Source organism: Peromyscus leucopus, chromosome 14 (genome assembly GCF_004664715.2).
Source record: "Peromyscus leucopus breed LL Stock chromosome 14, UCI_PerLeu_2.1, whole genome shotgun sequence".
Taxonomy (NCBI): Eukaryota; Metazoa; Chordata; class Mammalia; order Rodentia; family Cricetidae; genus Peromyscus; species Peromyscus leucopus.
In genome coordinates, this window is record NC_051075.1 from 15,669,523 (window position 1) to 15,696,180 (window position 26,658).

The 26,658-nt window shown below is 35.1% G+C and overlaps 1 protein-coding gene across 8 annotated transcripts in view; it reads right to left on the minus strand.

Annotated features, from left to right (window-relative positions):
- The window catches only part of Nova1 (NOVA alternative splicing regulator 1), a 123,032-nt gene that overhangs the window by 3,009 nt on the left and 93,365 nt on the right, over positions 1-26,658 (minus strand). For 5 of the 8 annotated variants that reach the window (XM_028882703.2, XM_028882708.1, XM_028882705.2 and 2 more), the window contains 3 exons: positions 18,301-18,467; positions 11,085-11,156; positions 1-70 (listed from right to left, as the gene is read on the minus strand). The exon at positions 1-70 is cut by the window's left edge and continues 3,009 nt beyond it. In XM_028882703.2, the coding sequence (XP_028738536.1) occupies positions 1-70; positions 11,085-11,156; positions 18,301-18,467 (309 nt within the window). The remainder of the gene's footprint in view (positions 71-11,084; positions 11,157-18,300; positions 18,468-26,658) is intronic. The other 3 variants (XM_028882704.2, XM_028882710.1, XM_028882707.2) reach the window with 1 other exon arrangement.

Genomic DNA, 26,658 nt, shown 5'->3' on the forward strand with positions numbered 1-26,658 from the left:
TAGCCTTCACAGTAGCACCTCCCTTCCCTATTATCAGACCTGCTGTGCTGTTGGGAACTATAATCTTTACCTGTAATTAAAAAAAATACGTATAAATAATACTTCTGTTTTGTGCACATACATTATATTACTTTGCTATCCTAGAAAAAGTACAATAATAAATTGATAATTAGTTTAAACATAATTTATTAAGATGGAAATACCACAACTTTAAAGTGACTTTTATCATATTTTAATAAAACTACCTTGTACAATGAGAGTTTTCAAAGGAAAAAGCAATCTTCAAGTCAAAATTGTTAAACAAAAAGTTCCTTGAATGTCTATATTTTGCAATACAGTCTATAAGAAATCAGCATGTCAAAACAGAGGGACTAATAACTATACAGCAATGGTAATGTTTTCATAGAGCCCCAAAATTATAATGCGGCTGCTAGTTCTTCATCCGGTGTAGCTTAAAGAAACTCTCTGCTCTGAGAAATACGAACAGGTAGTATAGAATTATGAAAGCAAAGCTAACAAAGACAGCAGTAGAAAATACCCACTTAAACTTTTCAAAACATTAATTTCATGTTCCTTAATACCTAGTAGTTTTGGGGTTACTTACAAATATCTTATTTGTTTTATGGCTATATTTAGAGGTGAAGATCAATAAAATTCTTAATAGTATTTTATTTTTTCAATTGGACACATAGTCATTTAACTTTATAAAATGGCCATCAAATCAGTAATAATCTTTTAAAATGTTTCTATTATTTTAAAGTTACATCATCTGGACATTCTGATGGTGAGATTTGCTGTTCTAGAAGACACAGCTCTGTTTAGAAGTAGTGCTTGCTACCCTATCACCAAGTGGTGAGGAGAAATTACTGTAGTCACCGGGTGTTTACAACAGCCCAATGTGGCCATTTTGTTAATTTATACTAAGGGTGTGGTCACAAGAATCAGAACACCCAGATGTACTTTATCACAATAAAATGGTGCTGCACAGGTATACGAGTGTGATGCGTACATAAACCTTAAAATTAAAAAGCGAGATATTAACCTTGAGCTTGGATTTGTTGACAATCACATCTCTATCTATGTCCCCTCCCTGGGCATCTCAAACCAGACTGCAGTCACTGACAGGGCACTGAAGTAACTTCGTTGTTCTCCGTGTAGGGCTGAGGTTAGAATGAACTAAATCACCTCCAAAATCGGAGTGGCAGTTTAGCTTCTGTAGCAGAGATTTTCTGAACTTCATTAGCTAATTTTAGCAAGAATCAGCAATGCTCCCTTTAGAACACAGATCTGCTAGGGACATTTTAAAAAGTGTCTGTGAGGTCAGGTCATTCGGCTCTTGAAAGGCAGCAGGCAGTGAACATATAAATTCACGTTTCAGGGTGGACACATATGAGTGTGTTTATACATCTTACACATGCTTTTGATTTCCTTTGCACTTAAGAAATATTGTCTTATTCTAATTTATTTAATCCTTTAATAAAAATAATTTGATTATTGAAATCTAAATAAAACCACTTCTTAAAGGATGGCAAATAAAGTTGTTAACTAAGTTAATTTTATTTTATGGATGATATTAGAAGAACTTTTTAACAGTTATTAATCTTAGTAAACTTTTTTCCTGAAAATTATTTGTCTTTAAAGAATTATAATGCTAACCTTAATTCTACCTTATTCAATTATAAAGATGAATTAGAGCAAACCTTAAGTTTTATCACCCAAGAAAATCTGAGAAACATTTATCAGATTCCTCCAGTAACTCTACCTAAGAAGAACCTGCCCTGCACTGGCTGGGTTCCCATGTAGTCTGCGAACTTCTCTCGACTGTGCCTCAACGTGTCTCGCCAGCTTCATCTCTTAGTGTCTCCTGTCTTGGTATCATCATCTGTGAATCCCTCACTGAGTCCACATTTTAGCTGTGAGTTCCTAAGTACAGTCTGAACTTAGGGTTTCTCTGCCTTTGCCTTTAATCTTCCACATCTTTCTGCTGACAGACAGCTTTTCTCTTTCTTTACACTGACTTTTCCATCAATGTGTGCGTTTTCACCTGCTGAAGTCTAGTGTATCACACAAGCAGTTTAGCTGTACCTATAAAAAATATCAAACCTTATACCTCATAGTGTCATTATTCCTACATTTCTTATTATGTTATTTCTCCTAGGCAGATGTGAGTGCAAAAAGGCATCTTCCTGTAGGCCACCATCTTATCTGACTTTACCTTTTCTATTTGTACCTGGTTAAGTTACACATGGATAATCATCAGAGAAATAAAACAAGATATATTTGTACAGGAATACAATTACTTAAAAGATGATTTACCACAGACACAGACATTGTAGGTATATGTAAAAAAAAACACCCAACATTGGGTTCATTATTTTTTAATTAATAAAAGATTAGTTTATTTTACATGTGTATTTTGCTTGCATGTCTGTAATTGTACCACGTACATGTGGTGCGTCCTGACGTCAGAAAAGGGCATCATGTCTCCTGGAGCTGGAGTTGCAATTTTAAGGCTTCTTTAGGGTGCTGGGAACTGAACCCAGGTCCTTTGCAAAAGAAGTAAGCACTCTTAACTGTGTATCTCTCATACCTGACGTTGGTTTCTCAAATCAAGAGAAAGGTTTATCATTCTCAAATTCTAAAATTTCAATTTACATCATGCATATACTGAAGTTTTCAAAAGTTAAGGACAGCGACATTTTAATCTTATCAGAAAATGTTTGAAACCAACATTAACAGGTTCTTAGTCACTTATAAATACAAAGCTGTCACACTGACAATTAAATATATAACATCTGCCTTACTCCTACATGTTCATTTATTAAAGTATTATTTTCCACCACATTTTACAGCATCATAGGTTCTGAAGCTAGTGGTTAGCCCAGTTCAGCCATGAAAATGTAGTCAGATTAATTTCAGAAGTCTAGGATCGAGAGTTATTTGATTAAGTGGTAAGAGGGGCCAGTTAATAACATGGCTCAGTGTGGGCATCTGCCGACTCACTCAAGGAGTACTTGTACTATGAACGCCTTTCCCTTTTGCTTCAAGCTTTGCATTTTAAACTCCAACTATACCTGATACATATGAGTAGGTATCTCTAGAAGTTCTACAGAGGTTGTACATCATTCTGTTTCTTTTCCACACTGCATTCTCCCTTCTTTCTATAAGCTAAGATAGTGAGAGGGAGACAGTGGACCTCCTTTTGTGTGTCTCCGGAAGGAGACAGAAAATGAACAGTAGTTTCCACAAAATTTCTAAAAGCAAGGAAAAGAAGTTAATATACTTATTATTTGACTTAACACTATTTTGCTTTGCTCCTGAAGCATTCTTCTGTTTTGGGGATGATGTATATATTAAGGTAACATTGCATCACCGCTTAGGAGGTCAGGTAAGGAGGAAAGGGAAACAGTCCATACTTTCTAGCAGAGAATCACTTCGAACTACTACTGTTACTCGGAGATGACAAGCACTGTAGACAGTTACACAAAAAGGAAAGCTGTTAGAGTCAACCACAGGGAACCAGAGAAGTTTTAAAATGATACAATATGGCAAAAAAATCTATTTTAAAAATAAGAATAACTTTGGGTAATCTTGTGGCTTTAAAGAAATCTGAATTTACTGAACTGAAGTTCTGTTTATAGAAGAAGGGCTACTTACAATTATTCACAGGTTAAATAAAAAAGGCCTAATGATGTTATTAAATTCTCATCACATCCATTTTGGTACATATGTACTAAAACAATTTTTAATCCTGGTTAGTAAAAAAGTGTATCTGAAAAAATTTAGATTTTTTGATATGCAAATTAGGGCTCTCACTTAATTCAATATTCAACTTAAACAGTAAAAAAATGGAAGTTGGGTGGTAGTGGCTCATGCCTTTAATCTCAGCACTCTGAAGGCCAAGGCAGGCAGAGTTCTGTGAGTTAAAGGCCAGCCTGGTCTATAGAGAGAGTTCCAGGATAGCCAGGGCTGCAGAGCAAAAGCCTGTCTCAAAAAATCAAATGAAACCAACCAAACAACCAAACTAAAAAAGTGAAACGTGAAAAGATCTATGCACAAAGTCAGAGAGTGTGTTTAATGATGCAGATGATGGGGAGAAAGGATGAGGCATGCGGCCAGAAAGGAAGATATTCTGGACATTTTCGCTTGAAATAGCTATTAGACACTGAAGTGAAAATGTCAAGCAGATGAATGGTGATGGCTCTGGAGATTAAAAAAACTTTAAGAATTAAAGAGAAAGAGTACTTTGCATTGTAGAAATACACAGTGTCATCCAGATAGGGTAAATGCAGAGACTGATTAAATAATGATAATAAAGTATTAAGGAGGAAAACGTCTGGCTTAAAATCATCAAAGGTATTGTATAGCAGTAAATTAACCACTGTGAAGCCATATTATGAACATGCATGTGTGTGTTTGTGTGTCTGGGAGGGTGCATACACCCCATATCTACAACAACAGTGGAGATACTGGAAATGAAGGAAACATGAGGAGAAATCATCTAGTTAATCTAGTTCCACAATTTTTGGCAATAATAGAACAAAATCTTTAAAAGCATGATTATAATTTGCATGTAAAGATCTCCAGGGAGAGATATCTAACCATTTCCGACAATAGGAAAGTCTACTAATGCAACCTCAGACAGAAAAACACCTTTTGAATAATATAACTTTGTACCTTAAATCATATTAATTAGCAAATCTTCTCAATCCTAAACTAATACCTACACTAAAACTTTTGTAGATGTCAAACTTTTAAAATATAAATGTTTTACCTTGCCCCCCCCCCCAGGAGCTATTATATTAGAAACTTCACAAGTAGCTTTGATAAGAAGCTGGACTCAAGAACTTTTGATGTGATAACTATGAAAGACAAAATTACATTTATTATATAATAATTAATTTGGTATAATTTTAAAACATGAAAAAATGGTCATTCCCTTACAGTAAATGAGCACCCCTCTGGGACAGAGATCTCTCCCCAGGGATCCTATCTGACATTCACTAGCACATTCCAAGACATATAATTCAGGGCATTTTGCAGCTCAGAGGCACATATGACATCAAATCTTTCCCTTGAGAGACTACTTATTTCTATTTAACACATCATATGTATCACAACTGATATCTGAATTCTCATCCCGTTGTCATTTTTAGCTAACTTTTAGGAGGGAAGACATTGCAATAAAAGCCAGTAATTTTCATATTTCTGTCATCACCTTAATGCATTCAAACACAAAACATGGTAGATATTTTGAGACCATTAAGATGGGCATATATTTTAGCAATGTACTTTTCTCTAGTTCATAGAAAAAAAGCTATTCTAAAGCAGTTTACATGGATCTTTACCATTACTTTCATAGACTCCCCAAATAACACTCTGCAATACCAGAAATCCTTCAAGAACTGAACTATAAGCATCAAGTTGTTTTCCTACTTTTGTTAATGTAAACAATGCTGTATTACACACTCATGCATCAATCTATCGATGCCTCAGAACAATCCTTAGGTTCTTAAGAGGTGTGTCACAGTGCTTCCTTTACCAACATGTGTGCAAATGCTCAGTACTATACATTTACCAACATGTGACTTCCAAATACACACATTGTTTCTCAATTGGATACATGTGTATCATATACATTTACATAAAATTCTGTCTATCTGGGGAAAAGCTTAACCTTGTGACAGACACTGCTACCCATCCTGATGCTGGTGAAACTGAACATGTTTTTACCAGCCATTTCTATTGCTTTATCTGTAAATTACCTTTCCTGAGCTTCACTCATTTTTCTATTGGATTATTTTTTATTTTTTCCATACGAAATGACAAACACTTCATATGTGAGAGATAATGCCATGGGTGAATAGAAGGAAATGTAGCAAAGACTATATTCTCTAAGGTTAACCTCTTTATTCAATAAATCACTTTCTTCTATTTGGTTTACACTACTGCAAACAATTCCTGGGCCAAGTTTCATTTGAAGGATTCTATAAAACTGCTCTAATGCTAGTCACTTGACATGTACTTTTTCACAACCTACTGTGCTCCAGGTTCTATTTCATACACCAGAGAGTTTGTAAAATGGAGAAAATGTTTATTGTCATAAAATGTAACATTCTAAATGAGTGATGGGGCACACAGTATACAACAGATGTATTAGTAAGAAAGTGCACAGTACTCCCAAGACAGCAGAACAAAGAACAGCATGAAAAAAGCAATGAGGAGTGCTGGGGGGAGAGACAGGCATGACAGGGGCACTAAACAAGGCAGTCCAGTGGCCTTCAGGAGTAGGCAGATTTGGAATAGTCTTGAAGGATTACAAAGTATTAACCAAACAGATCTCTGAGATTAAAATTTCATGTGCAGAAAAAGCAAGGGCAGAGCACTGAGGAAGGATTTCCAGTGTCTGAAATGAGTAGCAATTGTGTGGTGTAAATGCCCAGAGTGAGTGAGAGGCAGTGAACTGATCAGATAAAAAAAAGCAGTGTGCGCAGAGGCAGATCGTAAAAGTGCCGATGTACATTTAGGTGTATTGGCTTTTACCATGTAAACTGGTTTAAAACATTCAGATGCAGGCAAGAGAATACAGCCCTTGAAAGGAGAAGGTTTAGGGTAGTCCTTGGAACTGTTGTACTTAAGGGAGCAGTTAGATGTGTAAGAGGCAACATCAAGCAGGCAGCTGCAGGCAGTCTGGGGCTGCACTTTGAGAGGTGTGTTCTAGTACTTGGGACCTGAAACTTAAATTTTAGGAAATATTTTGGGAAATTATAAATTTAAACCATGAACATTAAAATACAGTAAGGAGCTTGTAAGAGCCTTCATAAAAATTCTGTTAGTTCATGTCATGGTTACTGTGGTTTGAGAGAGAGCTTTTGTCTTCTCCACAATTCATGTGCTGTAATTTATCCCATGCAACAGTGTTGGGAGGGCAGGGTTACTACTTGCTATATTACACGTTTTCAGGAATGGTTTCTCTCTTCTGTCATGGGAAGGCATTGCCCTGGTCCCTCTCTCTGCCCTTCCACCTTCTGCCATGTGAATATGCTGCAAGAAAGCTCTCATTAGATGCTGGCATCTTGATCGTCGATTTTCCAGCCACTGCATCTGTGAGAAATGGTTTTTATATGGTAACATTCAAGGATTGAAAGCAGCACAAAATCCCGAGGCATGCATTCTGCATATAACAGCATGGGAAAGGCAAGGCATATGATGCTCCTAAGACTAGGACATTTCATCAGTGAGATGGGGCCAAGAGGGGGAACCAGGAAGAGACCAGGAGCAGGATCACCACAGTAGTGTAGACTCCTGGACACTAACTACAGGAAGCACAGCACAGAAGGTGATATAACAAAATGGGGAACACACTACTGACAGGCCAGTGAACATGGGGACTGAGAACAAACACAACCAGCAGTGTGGCCACCACTGATGCTCACTGCAGATTTGGTGGAATGGTGGAGGTCAGAGCGTGACTGAGTAGATTTAGGAATAGAAAGAACATGGGAAAAAGACTGGAGACAATACTTCTGTGAATTTTGCTGTGAAGGACTAGAAGAGGCATTAGTTTGTGGGTGAAAGAGGTGATAATAAGAGAAGGTGGGTCAGCATTGTAAAATAGGAGACAGGAGTGGGAGGTGAGAAGAGAGGGAAAAGCCCAAGGTGAGTATGTTCACAATATGTTGCATACATGTAGGAGCAGATCAAAATTAAAAAAAAAAAAAGACAGGAGAAAACACTGCATGCAGATTGGAATATTTCTATAGAGTCAAAACTTGACGAAGTATACAGTTAAAGAAAGGATACCATTCAGTAATAGGGAAAGGGAATAATTATTGTACAATTGAAATAACTGACTTTGGTAGGAGGAGAACGATATTCCTGTGGAAACAACTGAAAAGGTGTGGGTGCGGAGTGTTGGTCTAGTAAGTATTGTCGGCATCAGTTAATGGAAGATCTCTTTGGATGGTGTCAATTTCAGTGAAGTATGTGTAAGGTTATGGGTTAGGAAAGGAAAAGTAGCAACAACGATGGCAGAGAAGGCCTGCACCTGTTATCTATGCCCCTTCCTGATAACTGGGCATCGCTGATTGACTTATAAAGTTATGGTGAGATGACAATTAAAATAAGCATCATCTTGGGATTGATAAATGCTACAGATCCTGTTGACGCTTCTGGTAGTTTAACTGTGGCATTTCACTTCTAAGCAAGAGCAACTGCATGCTCTCTAGATGCTGATTATGGAACTAAGTTAAGGGCTGTGAATTTGATCACAGAAATACCTTAGAAACAGACAATACTAGTATTAGATTATTGTTAACTGAAGCATTTAAAATAACTATTTATCAAGTAATTTACTTTTAAGGACTAATATTTTTCACATTTCCTTGAAATGAACACAGCCAGACGCTGTACCACTGTGAGAAGAGCTGGGGATTTTCATAGTCTGCCCTAGGAAACTCTAGTATTGGAGTTTCACATGGGATTACTCAGCTGGTAAACGGCAAGACAAGGTCCTCACCACTGCTCTAGTGTTCACTTCCTACTATCACTTTATAAGGATTCTCGCACAGTGGGTCTTCAGTTTTCAAATGGAGTTACTATTAAGCACTAGTGTGCTCAGAATGTGACTCAAGGAAACATGCTAAGGAGGCTGAAGAGTAAAATAGATAAAATTCAAGTGCTAAACAACTATCTTCAGAATAAAAAGTTTTGGAATGATGGCTCTGCAGAGCAAGCATATTCTCTGAATTACTGCCATGCTTTTCATTCCTAGGTTTTCTACATATTTTTAATTCTTTAGTTCTTTTCTATACATCCGTAAGTAACACAAACTATTAATCTCAAATGAGAACTTGACCAACATTCATTTGGCCAATACTGATTAGAAAACATACAAATGTTAATTATTCAACTGTAATCTGTTTTGCTTATAACAATTTTCTTAGGAAAAGATTTCCTTGCCTCTGCTTTTACAGCAGGGTTATCATACAAGCTATAACACATGGCAGTAATTTCTGATCTAAAACAGAAATCACTGATTTTCTCCATTTCTATCAATTATAAGATTAAAAACATATTTGATAATAGCTGGGTAAATATAAACTACGTTTAAATTAGTAAATATATCTGTCTCTCTATATAATATTTTACTTCTGTAAAGTTTAAGATTGTTACACAGAATCATATTTTCCTAACAAGACTGTATTTATAGACATAAACCAGTAAATTAATTAAGAAAGGACTAGGTGCTGAACATTTCAAGTGTGAGTGAACAAAAATGACATTTCTTTGCTACAGCCATCTGGAGAGAACCTACCATGAAGGAGTACAAGGGAGAGTTACAGATCAAGAATGAAATGTTATTGAAAAGCTAGAGTTCTTTCAATAAATAAGGATTTTGCTATTCTTCTTTTAACATTTGCTTCATGTGATCCAGGAGTTACATGCTTCTTTGTAGACAAACAAAAACAAAACAAAACAAAAAAACCAAAAAAACAAAGAAAGCAGTATGAATAACAAAATGCATCAGCACAGTAGACAGAATATTAAATCACAGTGCCTATATTTCAAATCATTACAATAGCAGATTTGGCAGAAGAAAGTGTGATAATAGATCTAGAGGGTAAAATATAGTATAAATGAGGAAGTAGATATAGTTGGCCTTTTAAGAAATCATTTTATAAAAATCCACATTCATATAAGTAAACTAAAAATCTAATTTCAGAGACAAAATTAGCAGATTGTCTTTCTAGTTAGCATCTTGCTTTGAGAAAATCATTGGTCTTGTTTATGATGTACTTATCTGTCCAGCTGAGAAATCAAACACTAACAGAGCACAGGAGACATTTAAATCCAAGGGCAGTCCTATCCTTGGTGAGTTTCTATGCCACCGAATTAAAGCATGGGGGAACAGAAGCAGGAAGTGAGCCCTGAAAATGCGTTCTTCTCACCTCGACACTACCATGTTCTTCAGAGAAAAGTGGTGGCTGTATCATTCTGAATATGCCCTCACTGGTTCAGAGACAAAATAAGAGCATCATGAAATTCTTGTGTTTGAAGGAAGTTTCACTTCATAAAAAGAAAACCAAGTTCCTACTGTAGACTAGCATCCTAAGACTGCTTAGGTTTCCTTAAGTCATTTTATTTCTCTGAGGTTGCAAAATCAGTAGAATCAGTCAATGAGTAAAATTATGCTGATGGCTTTAAATTAAATAATATGAAAAATGCCACAAACCACTCATGTAGCAATACTTTGTTGGCCAACTAATGAAAAATATTTTAAAATGTAAGCTGTTAATATTTAAGTGATCTCATGAAGCTTTATTTTTACTAAAAGTAAAAATTGAAAATAATAAAGTACTTCTCATTTAAATAAAACTCAACTCACATAAAATGAAAATGTGTTTAAACATTTGAATAATTATTTTAGTCAACAAATACAAGTTTGAAGGCTGGCCTGCAAATATTTAGTTTGAAAAGCTGTCAAATTGGAACTAGTAAGTTATAATTCTCACTGCAAAGTTTGACACTCTTTCAATAAAAGTGATTAAGAGTTCTTGACTAAGAAAATATACTGTGTCTGCAATTATTAAATAATGCTAAAATCACACCAATTTTCAAACTAGAAATGCTTATTGTTGATACTATTTACACAGAGAAGCTGGTCTCAAAAAGTAAAAGGATATTAACCTTTAAAGACATATCTTTTCTAAAATTTAATATATTTTATAACCTATGTGAACATGCTTAAATTATTTATGAAAACTCCTAAGAAGATACATTGAAAGACAAGAAAAGACCAACTCAATAATTAATCCTCAGGGCTTTGTAAAGTGATGACATGTTAAAGGAATAAGTCCAAAATTCTAATTAAGCCTACTGCCTGAATATATTTGTTAATGAAGTTAAAAATGCATGTAAAATTAAAAAAAATGATTGATATTTATTGGTTAGATTATTTGGAATCTGATCATGGTGCATACATGTGAATGAACGAACAAATCCTTAACCCACCATTCTCTTTTTCTCCGGTTGGCAGGCAATCGCTGTGAAAGTATGGTGTAGATGAGAGGATGATACTGTACCTGATTAGCTCTGGAGGTGGTCATGGGGTCAGATGGAGAGGACTTGGTGGTAGTTGGGGAAGATGGCAATGTCTGGGAACAAAGCAGTTCAGGAGCAAATCAACCTTTATGAGCCTTAAGCTGATCATTAAACAAAACAAAACGAAATAAAATGTAATATAACGAGAACAAAATCCTATGAACAAAGTTTCCTCCTAGTCAATCAAATTTAATGGAATTTAAGATCAACTGAGTAACTAATACATGTAAGTATGCATGCATAAGCATGTAAAAATAAATTCATGACTTGAACTCATGATGGTGACGGAGAGAAACTCACATGAGTGCTAAAGGCATCCTGCCCATATGCATGATAGCAGTCTCATTTCTTTCCCTCTAATTTGCTTTGGGGAAAAGAGATGTCAAAGAAAACTCAAGACGTTAGATGAACAAAATTGGAAGAGTCATTTTCCTATCAATGAATACAGTTGGAGATTTGAAGAAGCGGTGAAATGAAGTTTACTTTGGCATAAAAGTATCCACCTACTTAATATGTTGAACATCACCAACAAGCTGATTCCACATGAATTTAGGGATCCATACATAAATGCAATTTAATTTGCAGTTCTGAGTTCTTAATATCACATTATCTTCTAAAATATTAATTTTAATAAACTTAGAGCCATCTGAAAATGTAAACATTAACCTCATATTAATAAACATGTAACTAGTAGCATTCTAAAAATTATCATTTTTATCATTTATGCTAAATGGTACATTTAAAAAAGAAAAAAAAGAGTATAATATATTGAGCATTGTCATCCTATGTTCAAAATTCACAAGACACTACGAACTAAATTTTCTGTCTATTTATAAGCACACACATATGCTACAGAGATGTGTCACAGCAAACCATCCATATTCCCAGAGTCATTCACCTAGAGTTTTCAGAAGCCTTTAACAACTGACAAGGAAGTCTTAAAGTTTAAGGGCTTCAGAGCTTTGCTGAAGTGTCATATTGCACTTAACCATATATCATGTCTAGGCAGAGGCCTTTAAAGGGCGTATTTCTTAAAAGGCAAATGGGATAGTTTTCTATAGCTGAGACAAGCCTATATAATGGGTATTATGTATTATGACTTTGTTACATGTCCATCACATCTACTGAGATATGAACAAAGACCTAGCTTTGGAGGTTTGAAAGTTTGAGGAAAAGTAAATAAAAGTGTTTGTGGTCATATATCTGTATTTGAGGTATCAGTACTTCCGATTTATATAAAGCAGTTAAGAGTAAAAGTGATGATAAATTTGAAGGCTCTGTGTCCACTCACTGACTTCCAATAACACAGTAAGACTACTTGCACCATTAGGCTATGTTTCATCAAGTCTTTTCCTTAGAAAATTTTCTTTCTTAAAACCTAAAACAATTGGAGAAGTATAGTTGACCTAGTGTGGTATCAAGCCAAGAATTTTTTTTGAGGAACACAAAGAATAGAAAATGGTACTGAGTCAGGGGTAGAGCCTTCTAAAGGCTTTCAAAATTTCTCATCTTTTATTTTTCTATTTAGGCACTTTGTAATTAATTCTTGTCAATTTTCTAGAGAAACATTATTTTCCACCAGTAAAGGTCACTTTAACATGTATTTTTTTTCTGTACAATGATATACTGAGACACTGTTAATAATGTCACACTACCATAGGCTGTATGAATTCAACATTACAGGCTTCATTTTCTCAACCTAGCTAAATGACATGGAATTACTGGAGGAGTCACACACATCTAAACATCTGTTCTGCACTAACTAAGTCCAACACTCAGTCCAAGTTTATGACTAGACAGATGTCAAATCTTGGGTCCCTTTCTTCCAATAGAAGTTCATGTCATACCAAACCCAGATGTCCACGCTCATCAGAATAAAATCAATCTGATTACTGGATAATATCATCTTGTTCCAGATACAAATCCTAAGTGGGTACTTAAATTGTGAAAATGTAAAAAGTGGTAACATGATGTGGCTCAGAACCTGTAATAACTTAGATTCAGGTGATCTGTCAAAATTTTATTGCTATAATTTATGATTTTCATATATTCTGAATATCTTTTAATAATTGATACAACTCATATTCATCAAAATTCTCCATACTAATTTGGTTGCTCTCCCTTCCTTCTATGAATAAAATAAGTAATTTAAACTTGTGAATTATATTAATGTGCTTTAAATAACTTAAGGTTTTATCATGAAGCTTGATGATTAGATAAGAAGCTACATCTTAATATTTCACACAGGTGAGAATTACTCAAGTGTGCACTTTGGAGGGTTGAATGGACTGCAACGTCACAGCCAAGAGTTAGTGCCTTTTCTAGGGTGAGATGTCTATGTAGTAACGGCAGAAAGTTGGAACCATTTTCCCAGCTACCACTCACACAGGTCCATTGATGCATAAGTGAATCCTCACTTTAGAATTAGCAATAGTAATAATATTCTAAGCAGTTTTCATTTCAGTTGCTTTTTCAAATTCTAGAAGGAAAATTGCCCCAAATAAACAGATAAATATGAATGTATTAAAACAATGCCTTTAATTTAAAGCTCCGTATTAATTAGGTCAATGGAATAATTGAGAAAATTGTACTAAAGTCCACAGATATGGATAACAAATCCATGTAAAGTGTTTCAAAATAAAATATAAATGTTCAGTGATTTTTCTTTACTATTTTATAAGTAAAATATTTATATCAAATTTGGATGTAGTTATTAACATTGTGATTATGAAATGCTACTCAATAACATACATCATGAATATGTAATTAATTGAATATCCATGTAACATCAATATATGAATAAATTTTTAATGTATAGCATGTATAAAGCACACATTTTTCTAATCTATTTCTAATCCATTTCAAGTAGTGATCAGGAAAGACCCAGTAACTTGAGCCCTACTTTCTCTATAGATACTATAAGGTGAATTGTTTTATAGAAACATGATTCTTTTTTGAGACAGGGTCTCATTATACAGCCTTGGCTGGCCTAGAACTTAGTATGTATACCATGCTTGGCCTTGAACTCAAAGAGATTTATGTGCTTCTGCCTAAAACAGCATACTTTTTGAAATATACAGTCATTTAAAAAAAATGAAGATTTTTAATACTACACACTTAGTAATCTACTGATATAACTAAGTTTTGAGAAATTAAGAGCTAAAAAGTTTTAACAACTTTATGATGAACTCATGTTAAAATGTGAGTTTTGCTGGTTCAGAGATTATTACCACAAACAAACTCTAGAATAAATGCAGCTTTTCTTCAAAAAATCTGTAACAGCCAGTTGTTAAGAACAACTAATATTTATAAGGAAAGCAAAAACAGCAGGTCTCAGCTGTTCTCTTCATGCTCATCTGCCAAGTAGTGAATAACATTATTCCATAACCACCTCCCCAAGTTTGTAGTGTTCTATTAAATAATTCCTGTATACTAGTCCTTAAGAACAAAATATTTAAACAGCAACTGTCCCATTAGCTTGTCATTTTTGATGAACATTGTGTCTGTCTTACAACATTAACATTAGTCTATTGGTCCATTCATATTTATTTTCCCACCAATAACAATGCCTGGATAAACCCTCAAAATCTGGTTTGTTTTATGCACAAAGAAAAGTAAAATGAAAAGATGCCCTCACTTTTTAATAATCTTTAAGATGAATTAAAGGAACTCTTTCAGAAAATGAGGAATGAGCTTGTCATCTATAATATCTTTCTGCCAAACACACAAGGTCTTGCTTATCTATCCTCACCCTACTTAACTAACATTAATTTTCTCTAAACATTAGCATAGATATTCCAAATCAGCCAGTCCTGTTAGTATTCAAGGGCTGTGACAGCCTTCTCCAATTGCGTCATAGTTCACCCTTCTAAAGTAAACTTTTCTCCATCTTCCTTTCCTAACTAGAATCTTCTGAGGTCTATGGTACACACTGTTAATTCTTCACCTCTGGAATATAAATATGCTTTCATAGCTTAAGAAGTATCACAAAACAAACTAGTATGAAGTGCAAGGGGTATAATTTCCTATATTTTACCATTAAAGTTTTTTAATATATTTATATTTGAATAAATGATGTTCAAAAATTGATGAATGTTATTTTTGCAAACATCAAAAAACTAAAATTCTGGTCAGACTTAAAAAAATTCTTGGTATTTTTAAGTATAAGAAAATTCTTTATGTTACCCTACCTTCATTTTTCCTTGCACATTTAAAGCTTGGCTTTAAAAAGGGTCCTGAATTACCTACAACTATTAGCTGAGGTTGGATTTCAGGCATTGAAGTAGAGTTCATCGCTGTCCTGCAGGGGGCCTTTTGAAATGAGCATGCAGAACATGAGAAACTACACTTGTCTGATGCCACCAGCCAAGAAGGATAGGTACATTTGGATAGAGTATTAGAGCTCATAAAATGTACTTAGTTGGTAAACTGTATCTTAGAACACAATGCAGGACATAATTTATAAGAAAACATAACAGATGATGAGAAGTCAGCACTTTTAAAATCTCACTTTCTGAGAAATACATTTGACTTCTGATTTTAAGTATAAATTATACCTTAAAATTTGAAAATAATAAAAGCTTAAAATTGCCAACCCCAACCAACCAACCAGGGTAATAATGGAAACACTAAACAAAATTCATAATTTCATTTTTCACTTGAATCTGTTTATATGGAAAAGATAGATATTTAACTCCAGTATTTTCTTAACTCCAATTTTATTCTGTAAGGTAGATATTTAGCTCCAGCATTTTCTTAACTCCAACTTTATTCTGTAAGTAATCTTCCATAGAGGAATATTCATAATTAATATTTGAAAAGAAATTATTTTGGGGACTGAATCCTACAGCAAAAACAAATGTTGGATCACTTGTTCTGAGCAAGGTCTCAGGAAGACATCTTCAGATTCTGTGGATTAAAATGTAAACTTTTAAACATCAAGAAAGCCACGTTTATCTATTCTGTGACAAAAGAACTTATTTTACAAATACTTATTTTACAGTGTGTAAGTGGCATCATTTCTTGAGAAATCATAGCCACTGAAATTTATATACTTGACAACTACTTTGGTCATTGGTAAGAAACATTAAATTGGCAAACTAGATATGTAAAAAGTTAAAGGACTGCAATACTGCAATGTCGAGCATAAGAAGATGCATCTCTGTAGGTCAAAACCACGCTCCTCCTGCAAATATTAAGAAACTTGGCATAGTTTCTACATTGTTCAGATAATGTTTGTTAAATATGCTGCCTCAGCATCCTGAGCGCTCGTCTCCTGTACCCTTGTAATGATTTACTGTTATTCACATTGCTGATTACATGAAAATGTAGAGTTTAACCATAATTTTTTAAATTCTATGAATATCAAGACATATAAATGAATGTGAGTATAAAAAACTGGATAAATCAATATTAACACTTAAAACTTATCTTAAATATAATTAGCAGTTGAACAAGGCAAGCAAAACTCAACCAAATGCTTTAAAATTCTGGTGGCAGTCATCAGTCTACACTGGTCCTGCATACATGACAGCCTGTCAATCTCATATAGCCATAGCTAAAAATGAAACTTTAATAATGATTCAGACTACTATATGATGGTACTCAGTATTTGTTGCTAAATAAATGTTAAAATAAATCTCACATTACTGTTCTGGATAGGGTTTTATACCATTCAAGGTATAATTTTATGTCTATTTAAAAAGAAATATCAATGTGGCCACCTGAATGTTTGAATGTTTTCATAGAAGTTACAGGAGAAAAGGGAGAAGTATGGGCTGAATTAAGGCAAAATGTAAAGAGACCAGATACTTCAGTGCTCATTCAGGACATTTCTAGCCCCACATGATTTTAACCTGGATGTCTGCCATCTAGACATCTTGTTTTCCAATCTGATGAAGTCCCTATATCACTGTCAAGTTTACAGTATTTGGACTACTTTATATTTACCTAGCATGGATGAAACAAGCACTTCATACTACTAAATGATTATGAATAAAAAAATTCTAGTATGTATAGTTTTAAGGCATGTAGATGTTGTTACATGTTTATAGAGATATACTCCCTTACAGTTTGGGAATAACAACTATTCAACACTGATAGAAAATCTTGTAAGTGATCTTTATCATGGTTTAAACAAGGAAGTGTTTTTAAAAATAGATTATTAATAGATAGTTGAATATTAGTCTATAATTTGAGGATATATTATCTAATTATAAATTTAAAGTTGATATATGATTAGTATTATATTTATACATCAATAAGATTATGATAGATTCATAGCACTGGTTTATATATTTTCAATTCAGAAACATGAAATTAATAGAACTTTGAACTATATTTCAAATTTATTACAATGAAAATAAATTTTCTGTTAATTTATGAATAATACATTTATTCTAAAATCACAATCTGTTGATAATAAAATAAGTCACAAATTGAGTGGCTAAATAAAAGGCCAAAGTAGACAATAATTATGAACATAAAATATTTATGGTAAAAGAATCCACCTTATTTAACATCAAGCAACGTCATTTCCCTACATCATCTCAAGCATTACTGAGTCTTAAAAATTCACATTATTTTTTGTCATGAAAAATTTTCTTTACAGAAAATTCCATACATTAAAATGTGACATTGGGTCTGTTTAACAGATATATAAGCACTACACATGTGATACAAAATGTAATAGCTGACTGATAACAAAGGACTTAAACAAGGAACACTAGCTGTACAAATTGACTTATACATATGTGTTGATAAAATGTTAAACAAGACAAATTAACAAAGCAGGAGTCTATATGCAATACCTATACTGAGAACTACAAATGCCACTAAAGTTGGGCATTGGAAATGTTGAAGATATAAATTTCATTTTGATTTTTTATAATTTATTTAAGAAGTGTTATATTTTAAACAGAATAGAGTTCCATAAATTAATAAAATCCCTGCCTCCATATTTGTAAAAAACAATCATAAAGAGTCACATCAGTGCCTCTTTGTCTATCACTAATAAATGTATAATTCAATTGATTGATATTTGGATTTGCCAATCAAAGGATCCAAAATTCTTCAAAAACTAAATGACAACTTTAGATAAATTTAAGCCTTTTTCTGCTACTACTAAACTGCTTCCTCTGAAAGGAACTCATACTGCACTGTGGGTATTCCTCTCTGATTTCCCAACTGAACACTCACTTGTTTGATGCGGTCAGGATTAACGGTGGTCTGAGGTTGTAGGATGCTGACTGGTTCTGTCTTGGCCACATTTTGGGGCATTTCTCGGATTTTTTCCGCAATGAATCCATGAACTGCATTCAGAGCTTCGACTGTCCCCTGGATCAAGCACACCCTCTCAGTAGTACCTGCAGACAGAAGACTCGTTTTCAGAAAACACTCCTCATTTTACAGTGAAACATTATGAAAAAGAAAGGTAATGTTCTGGAGCTAAAAAAAAAAAAAAAAAAGAAAGGTAATGTTAACAAAATATCGTAACATACATGGCTCTGAAGTTCTAATATGCCATTGAAATTAAAGTAATCAACACATCTTCTTCATTAAAATTTTTTGAGAATTCATTCTTTTCTTGTATTCTCAAAACAAGCATTTGGGTTCCAGAAGAACCAATGTCCAGAGATCAGAGCACATCACTCATTCATGGAGATAAATACTAATGCAGTACTCATAAAAGGCCTTAGGGCTACAAGCTGGTAACAGTTCAGAATCAATGAAAATATCTCTTAAGGAGTTCATTTTTTATGAGTAAATCATCAAACTTTTTTGAATACAAGAATGGATATCAATTTTATTGATGATGTATTTTAAATAAAATACAAAATATCAGGAATATATAAACAGGATTTAGATGGTCCATGATACAATATAGGAAGTCTATGGACATGCCTTAAGGTAATGATAACACATGATTAGTTTATCATACTATTCGGAGGCTGACTGCAGAAGGCTTGACTTACAAACCAATTACATAGCCATTTCTTCAGTGATCCAAACCAGCACATGGTTTACAAATCAGAAATAAGTACATTCTGAGCTTTTTCTTTTCTTTTTTTTTAATGTATTTATTTATTTTACATACCAACAACAGTTTCCTCTCCCTCCTCTCCTCTACCCTCTCCTGCCCCCAATCCATTTCTCAGAAAGCATAAGGCCCATCCCCCCTGCATCAAGCCTGAGCGAGGCATCCCACTATAGGGAATAGGTTCCAAAAAGCCAGCTTATGTGCCAGGGACAGATCCTGGTCCCACCGCTAGAGGCCCAACAGACCAAGCTGTCACCCACATGCAGAGGGCCTAGGCTGTTCCCATGCAGGCTCCCTAGTTGTCAGTCCAGAGTCTGTGAGCTCCCCTGAGCTCAGGTCAGCTGTCTCTGTGGGTTTCCCTGTTATGATCTTGACCCCCTTGCTCATGTAATCCCTCCTCCCTCTCTGCAGCTGACTCCCGAAGCTCTGCCCAGTGCTTGGCTGTGGATCTCTGCATCTGCCTTCCGAGCTTTTTCATCTATGCACTACAGTTCCCACTGGTGCCAGCATTTCAAAACTCAATCCACTGTGTACATGCAAAATTGTAAAACTGCTAAAGCTAAAAAAAAAAAAAATCACAAAGAGTTAAAGCAGCTTTAAAGAGTGATGCAAAAGATGTCCGTCATTCTTTAGAGACAGATATGGATCACAGGACACTGAACTAAGACTATAAATTATAGAAGTATATCTAAATTGTATTTTCATATCTTTATCAATGGAAATTTGAATTTGTGGAAATATGTTTCTTCAGTGTCAGAGAAATTTCAAGAGAGCAAGCATGGTTTATTTTTTAGGTTGACAGGAATATAATGTGATCTGTGGATATACATTTTCCTGTTTCCTATTAATCAGCTTAAGTTACTCTTTCTATCTTGATGCATCTTTTGGTCCTGGGGAAAACGATCAAGTTTATACAGACACCCAGGGGACACTTTACAAGACTGTATTAATTGTCTAGTAAATGACTAGAAAGGATTCCCGATCAATGCAGCTAATGTAAAATGTTCTTCAGGTTCTCAGACCACACAGAACACAGATCAGATTACATCACTGCTTTCACAGACACCACAGAGCGCTCTGTGGATGCCAAAACAGGCTAGCTTAAATGATGACTTCCAAAGAAAGAAGCCTGACACTACGTAACTAAACACCGTGTAATCCATGTTATTCTTAAAATTTTGATTTAACATACTACATGTCTGACCACAGCAACCAGTGTTCTTCAGACTGTGTAGACTCACAGAAAATAAATGGAAACCTGATCTGTAAAAAAGTACGACTGTCTGAAAACAGTGTTACACAACAGCAGGTATGAGGCATTCTGAGGGCAGTTCCTAGGGCCACTGTCACAGTATATGCACTGGGGATTGGTTGAATCACTCCCTTTCCCTCACGACCATGCAAACAGGGCGAGCCCAAAGGAAACTGTGCACAACACTGGGACACTTAGCTGAGACTCTGTTATATTCCACTCCTTAATTCTAATGGCTTTTCACTCAGGTAACACAAAACCATAATTTTTTAGGAGAGAGTTAAAAAAAGGGGGGGGGGATACTGTCAAGCATATGACCAAACTGTGTAACACAAATGAGCCTATAAATCATAAAAGTTGCCGCGTTTTGTCATTTTAAAGGCTTTTAGACTCCATTAGTGTCTAAGCTGAACTGCCAGATATTTATCATTTTATTTGCGTAATGGCAGCATTTACTATTCTCTGCAACAGTGTTCAACAAAGCTAAGAATCAGCTACAGGAAAATGCACACCCATCCTACATAATGCAGAACACAGGTGTGCAGGACACCATCACTTCCAACCCACACGGCATGAGATGGGAGTGCAGTCACTGCATGGTGACGGACTTCACAGTGGCCACGGAGCTGACCACCTTTCCTGTCCTTCCTTACAACTTCCCACTTCCTCTTCCCTTTCCAAACAGCTTTCCCTGCTATTTTCATGTCACAAATTTGTGAAGAGAGAAATTTCAAAGTATGTATCGATAACAAGAAGGCCCCTTGATAAAGGGCAAAAGTGATGCTGGAAATGGCTTAATGTTTTTATTTCAAAGGCAGTAACAATAATAGAAAAATGCATTTCTAAAAGAAGGTACAATTCTCATGCAGACTCACAGCAAATTCTTCACAGAAATGCAGTAAAATATATTCTCTGTGCTCTTGTAATTTTCGGCAAGGTACTTAGAATAGCTCCCAGGGATTCCATCCCATGTGCACTGGGTAGCATTCCTTTTTACCCAGCACACACTCCTGTTTAAGATGGACTTCCTCTAGATACACTGTGCTTTTCCTTTTAGATCATTTCAGTGGTTAAAGATATTAACATAATTGGAAGAAGACATTTCTGTAAATTTAATAAACTGTAACAGGCAAAAATGACAAATTGGGGAAAACTGAATGAAAGGTTAATGGGAAAATGTACATGGAAACATCAGCGTCTCCACTTGGTTTCAGGTGTCAATATTAGCATGATGAGAAATCTAGAACCATACACTGCTGTGACACAGGACAAAATACAGCTCCCTTGAGAAATGCATACCCCCCAAACAGTTGGAAATAAACGTAACAAAACAGTCTTACATTATAGTTACAGAGAGCCCTGAAAACTGAGAAATTGATTATACCAAAAGGAAGAAAAATTCCATCAGGGATGTAAAGCATATTTATGGACAATTCATCCAGTTTCATTAGCAAATGAAATATTAGTTTCTATATAAAAAAGACTTGATTTAAAGATATTATGATCAAATACAAAATAAAATTTGATTGGTTCCAAATTTAAATAACTTTATGTGAAGGATAACTGAAGCAATGATAAGAAGTATGCATTTATGTAGCATCAAAGGATCATTTTTAATTTGAACCGTTGTGGTTACAGCACTAGGTTAGATAAAAAGCACCTTCCTAATTCAGGATCCTTGAAGGAATTCTGTATATTCTCCAGTTCCTTTACACCCAACCTTAAACCTCAACATCTCTCCAGATCTACTCAATTAGTACTTTTCCTCCAACTCCAATCAAATCATCCATTGCAGCTGTATTTGGACAAACCAACTCTTCACATCACCACTCTTTGTCCGGTCATTGGCGTTTGAAACAGTTGACTATTTCACTGTTTAAAAAAAAAAATTAACACAATTCCTCAATTGAGATTCCCTCTTCCCAGGTATGTCTAGGTTTGTGTGAAGTCAACAAAAAGCAACCACAACATTATTTAAAGGTGATGTATAATGACATTTGTATCTTTATCAATGTCTTCACATTGGTAGAAATCACCATATCCATACAGATGGAAATACAAAGTTGAGTGTATTGTTAAAGTCCTGAAAATTTTGAACATGTTCATTTTAAAAGGCAGTGTGCAAATAAATAGAAAAGGGATGTTATATGCCAACCTTTTAACCAAAAAAAAATTAAGTTGAATTTTTCTGGGTTCTAGTTTCTGATTTGTACTCTCATTTGATAAACATTCACTGAGTCCTTACCACTCAAACACTACACTGGAGGCTGAAGACACCGTGATGGCCATATCTCTCATTGCCTCATCATGTTCAGAGTGTTCATCACAGGTACTATACACAAAACAAGCAAAGCACACAGCATGAAGATCAGAAGGAGGGAAATGCTGTGGAGACTATTTGGGGGCAGAAATGGGCTAAAAAGTTATAAAAAGCATACTTGTCATGTTTATCATCACACTTGTGTTACTTAGAACAGTGTCTGATCAACTACAGATACCCCAAACTATCTTCTAAGAAATGACTATAGTATCTAGGCTGAATGATATCTCTAAAGTGAAAAACACATATGATTGACTTATAAGGTAGTTTTTAAATCTTCATTATAAAATCAATAAACCTTTTTGGATTTGTAAGATCAGCCAATATATGTGAAAATGAAATTTGGGGAATGATTAAAAAATAAACTACAGTAAGTTATAAATTATCTCTATGTTCATAAAAAGGCTCTTAGTAAAAAGAACTTAGGCAAAGGCATGAGGACATAAAATGAATTTCAAAATTTTATGTCCAAAGTTAAAAATAAAAAGGGTCAGAGCTAGCAAATGGCTCAGTGGGTATAGGTACTCTCTCACAAGCCTGGTGGACTTGAACTAGATCCCTGGAATCTACGGAAGGTGTATGGAGAACCAACTCCATGAAATTATCATCTGACTTGCAAAGCTGCTCTGTGGCATGCAACTACCTCACCTACAGAGTATAATAATAATAATAACAACAATATTAACAACAACAATAGTAATAATAATGACACTAAAACTCTATTCATGATTTCCCCAGCCTAGGAGAGTAAGGTTAGGGGAAAGTATGCTTCTTTCAATGTTTATTCATGATGTTACATATATCGAACTTTATTCCTTTTTGTAGCTGTATAATACTTTATTACATACAGAGAGCATACACTTTTATTTCATAAGATCTCGTGGACCCCTTGTTTCCATCTTTTGAATACTGCAAAAACGCTGCAGTGAACATTAGTGACTATGTGTCTTCTTAGATGTCTATTTCTGATACTTCTGTGTATATACAAAGGAGCAGAATTTCTGGATAATATGTAATTATATATTTAGTCCTTTTGAAGAATTGCTAAGTGGTTTTCTAAAACCATACAACTATTAGTGTAAGAGGGCTCAAATTTTCCCCCTCTTAGACAACATTTAGTCTTCATTTTTATAATTAAAATCTACATAAATGGATGGGCAGAGCTCACTGTAGTTCAACTGGCATTTTTCCAGCGCTGTTGGGCATCTTTCAAGTTTTTATTGTCCATTTGTAAATTTTCATTTCTTTGCATGATTTGTGAGTTATCTCATGTTATGGAGATTTTGTAGTTCTTCCAAAATTGTATTTTTCCCATCCTAACGACTATCTTTTTATATGATGATAATTTCTTTTATGCACACGAGTTTTATTTTTTTCATCTTTGTGTGTGGGTTCTTATGACTTTGGAGGTGCACATGCCATGGCACACGTGCATTCAGGGGGTAACCCTGAGTGTCAGTCCTCACCTTCCATCTTGTTTGAGACAGAATCGCCTGCTGCCTGCAGCTGCATACCAGGATAGCTGGTCTGTGGTCTTTTGGGAAACGTCTGTCTTGGCTTTCCCTGAAGGAGCTCTGGGATTACAGATATGTGTTACCACATCTGGCTATGCACAGAGCCTCTTCCCAGCCCAAGTACTTAATTTCTGATGAAATCAACTCATCTATTTTTTTTTCTCTTATTGTTCATGTTCGTAGGGATAGATTGGGGATTTTACTTCCACATCCAAGATGGCAAAAGACTTCCTTTATTTTCCTCCAGATTTTAGGGTTCTATGGTTGTATTCCTTATATTCTTAACTGTTGTTAAGAATTGTTATGATAGCTTTAGCATACAACATTATAATTAGATAGAAGTTTAAATGAAGATCAATATGAGGTTTGGAAGTTTTTGAAAATTCTTTAATTCTTAAGTTACTTTTTTGGACACTGATAACTTATTTTACTTTAATACTGAATATTAAGAAAGTATAATAAAAAAAGAAATTATAAATTAAGGGATATATGATTACCTTAAGAGATAAGGGCTAAATATGTGATAAGTAAATAGATTATATACATCTTTAGATACTTGTCTTTAGCTCCAAACAGTTAGTTGGATATCTTAGGGACCATGGACTAAAACTGACTGACTTATACATTACAGTCTTAATTTTGAGACTTTATCTCCAACAATTACCAAATTGTGTTCTTGTACTTTTGTAATTTCATTTTATCTTTTTACATAAAAGTTTTTGTCTCTTTTACTCATAATTGTTGAAGTGTCTTCTTAACTGAATAAACTCCAGGCTAGGTATTACTTGAACATAACACGTTTGTTTTCAACTGCTGTTACCTGATCACACAGTTCTCCAAAGGCTGAACCCTTCTGACTCTCTGGCCGGTCCTCTCGACTTCTAATCCAGTTGAAGACAGATCCCTGGACTCGCGGTCACTTCCTGGTCTTGCATCCATGTGAGGATAGAGAGCTGGCTCTGTCATCCCTTTCCTTTTGAAGGGATCCTTGGTCTGTGGCTTCTTGTTTGTTCCCTGTACAGTTTCTGGCTTCCCGGTTTACTTACTAACCCACTCTCTTCAAGTCCTGAGTGTCCTTCAGGTGGGTCATCTTGGTCAAGTCTTCTGTTCACCATTACCCAGCATAGCACTCCGGTATCTCCTGACTGTCCTCCCCATTAAAGACTCCAAACAATTTTAAGGAGCAAAACATCTTGTAGTACCACATGCCATTAAAATAATGACCTGGACTGGAACTCTATGTACCCATCTTCCCAAACCTCCACATAATGCAAGTCACAAGGCCTTCAGCTACCACCATGAGACTCCTACTTCACAATACTCTCTGAGCCTTGTCTTACCCAAGGCTTGCATTTCTAAACTTCTAAAATCTCCCCAGAGAATTTTCTGTTCTATAGCAATATTTTTTTTAAACATGTAGAGGCAGAGAGTAAGTCCTATAGTAAAGTTTTCAGTCACCAATACAGGATGGGAGGCATATTGTAATTTAGAACAATCAGGAAAACAGCAAGTGAACAAAACGTAGGCATTTGCATTTCCTCTCCACATGGCAGACTCAATTAGCTGTGTGTTCCTTATAGAAACACTTTCTTTTTCAGTATTCTTGCAGCTACTATCTTCCCAGGATAATCTTTCTGCATCCCCTATGGCTGTAAATATAAAAATGTATTATGAATTAATTCACTGTCTAAGAACACTTCCCTGTACTCCAAGCCATTACTATCTCCATTGAGGAAGTCTCATTATGTCTTTCACCCTTTTGTCATTTACCTTCCATTCCTGGTGTTTCAAACATGCAGATCATATGTAATCTATGCTTTAAAGACCAACAGTGTCTCATCGCCAGTTAGAGTTTAATTCTGACTCTACTGAGGCTTTCAAATCCACCAGGATTTGGCTCAACTCAGCTCTGTCCTCATCTCACATTACTTTCCCCGCCTTTCGCTATACTCCAGGGAGTCAGGTCTTTTTTAGTTACTGGAACATGCCAAGCTTGCCCTCACTTAGGTCTTGTTTCTTGCTGATCTCTGTCTTAGTAGCCCTGCTTCTCCAGCATTCCCTATGGCATCACCCCCAGCTACACACACAGACATCATTTATTCCATAAGCTTTAGCTCAGTAAAACCCCATCAGTGAACTCTTCCACAATCATAAGACAGTTTGCTGGTGCTAACTATAAACTCACGTTTCTTTATTATAGCCCCCAACTGTCTTCCAAAACTTTCCGGTGTATTGGGGTACTGGTCTTTATTTGTTGTTTGCCCCTCTTTAATAGAAAGAAAATGTGACAGCTTTATTCATGGGTATAACCCACAGTTCTGTTAAGGTGGCTGAAAATAATTTTTAATAAATTAAATAATAGCCTTGGATGAGCCACATGCAAAATTTTGTTAATACAGATGAGGAGCTGTCAAAAGAGGAAAATAATATA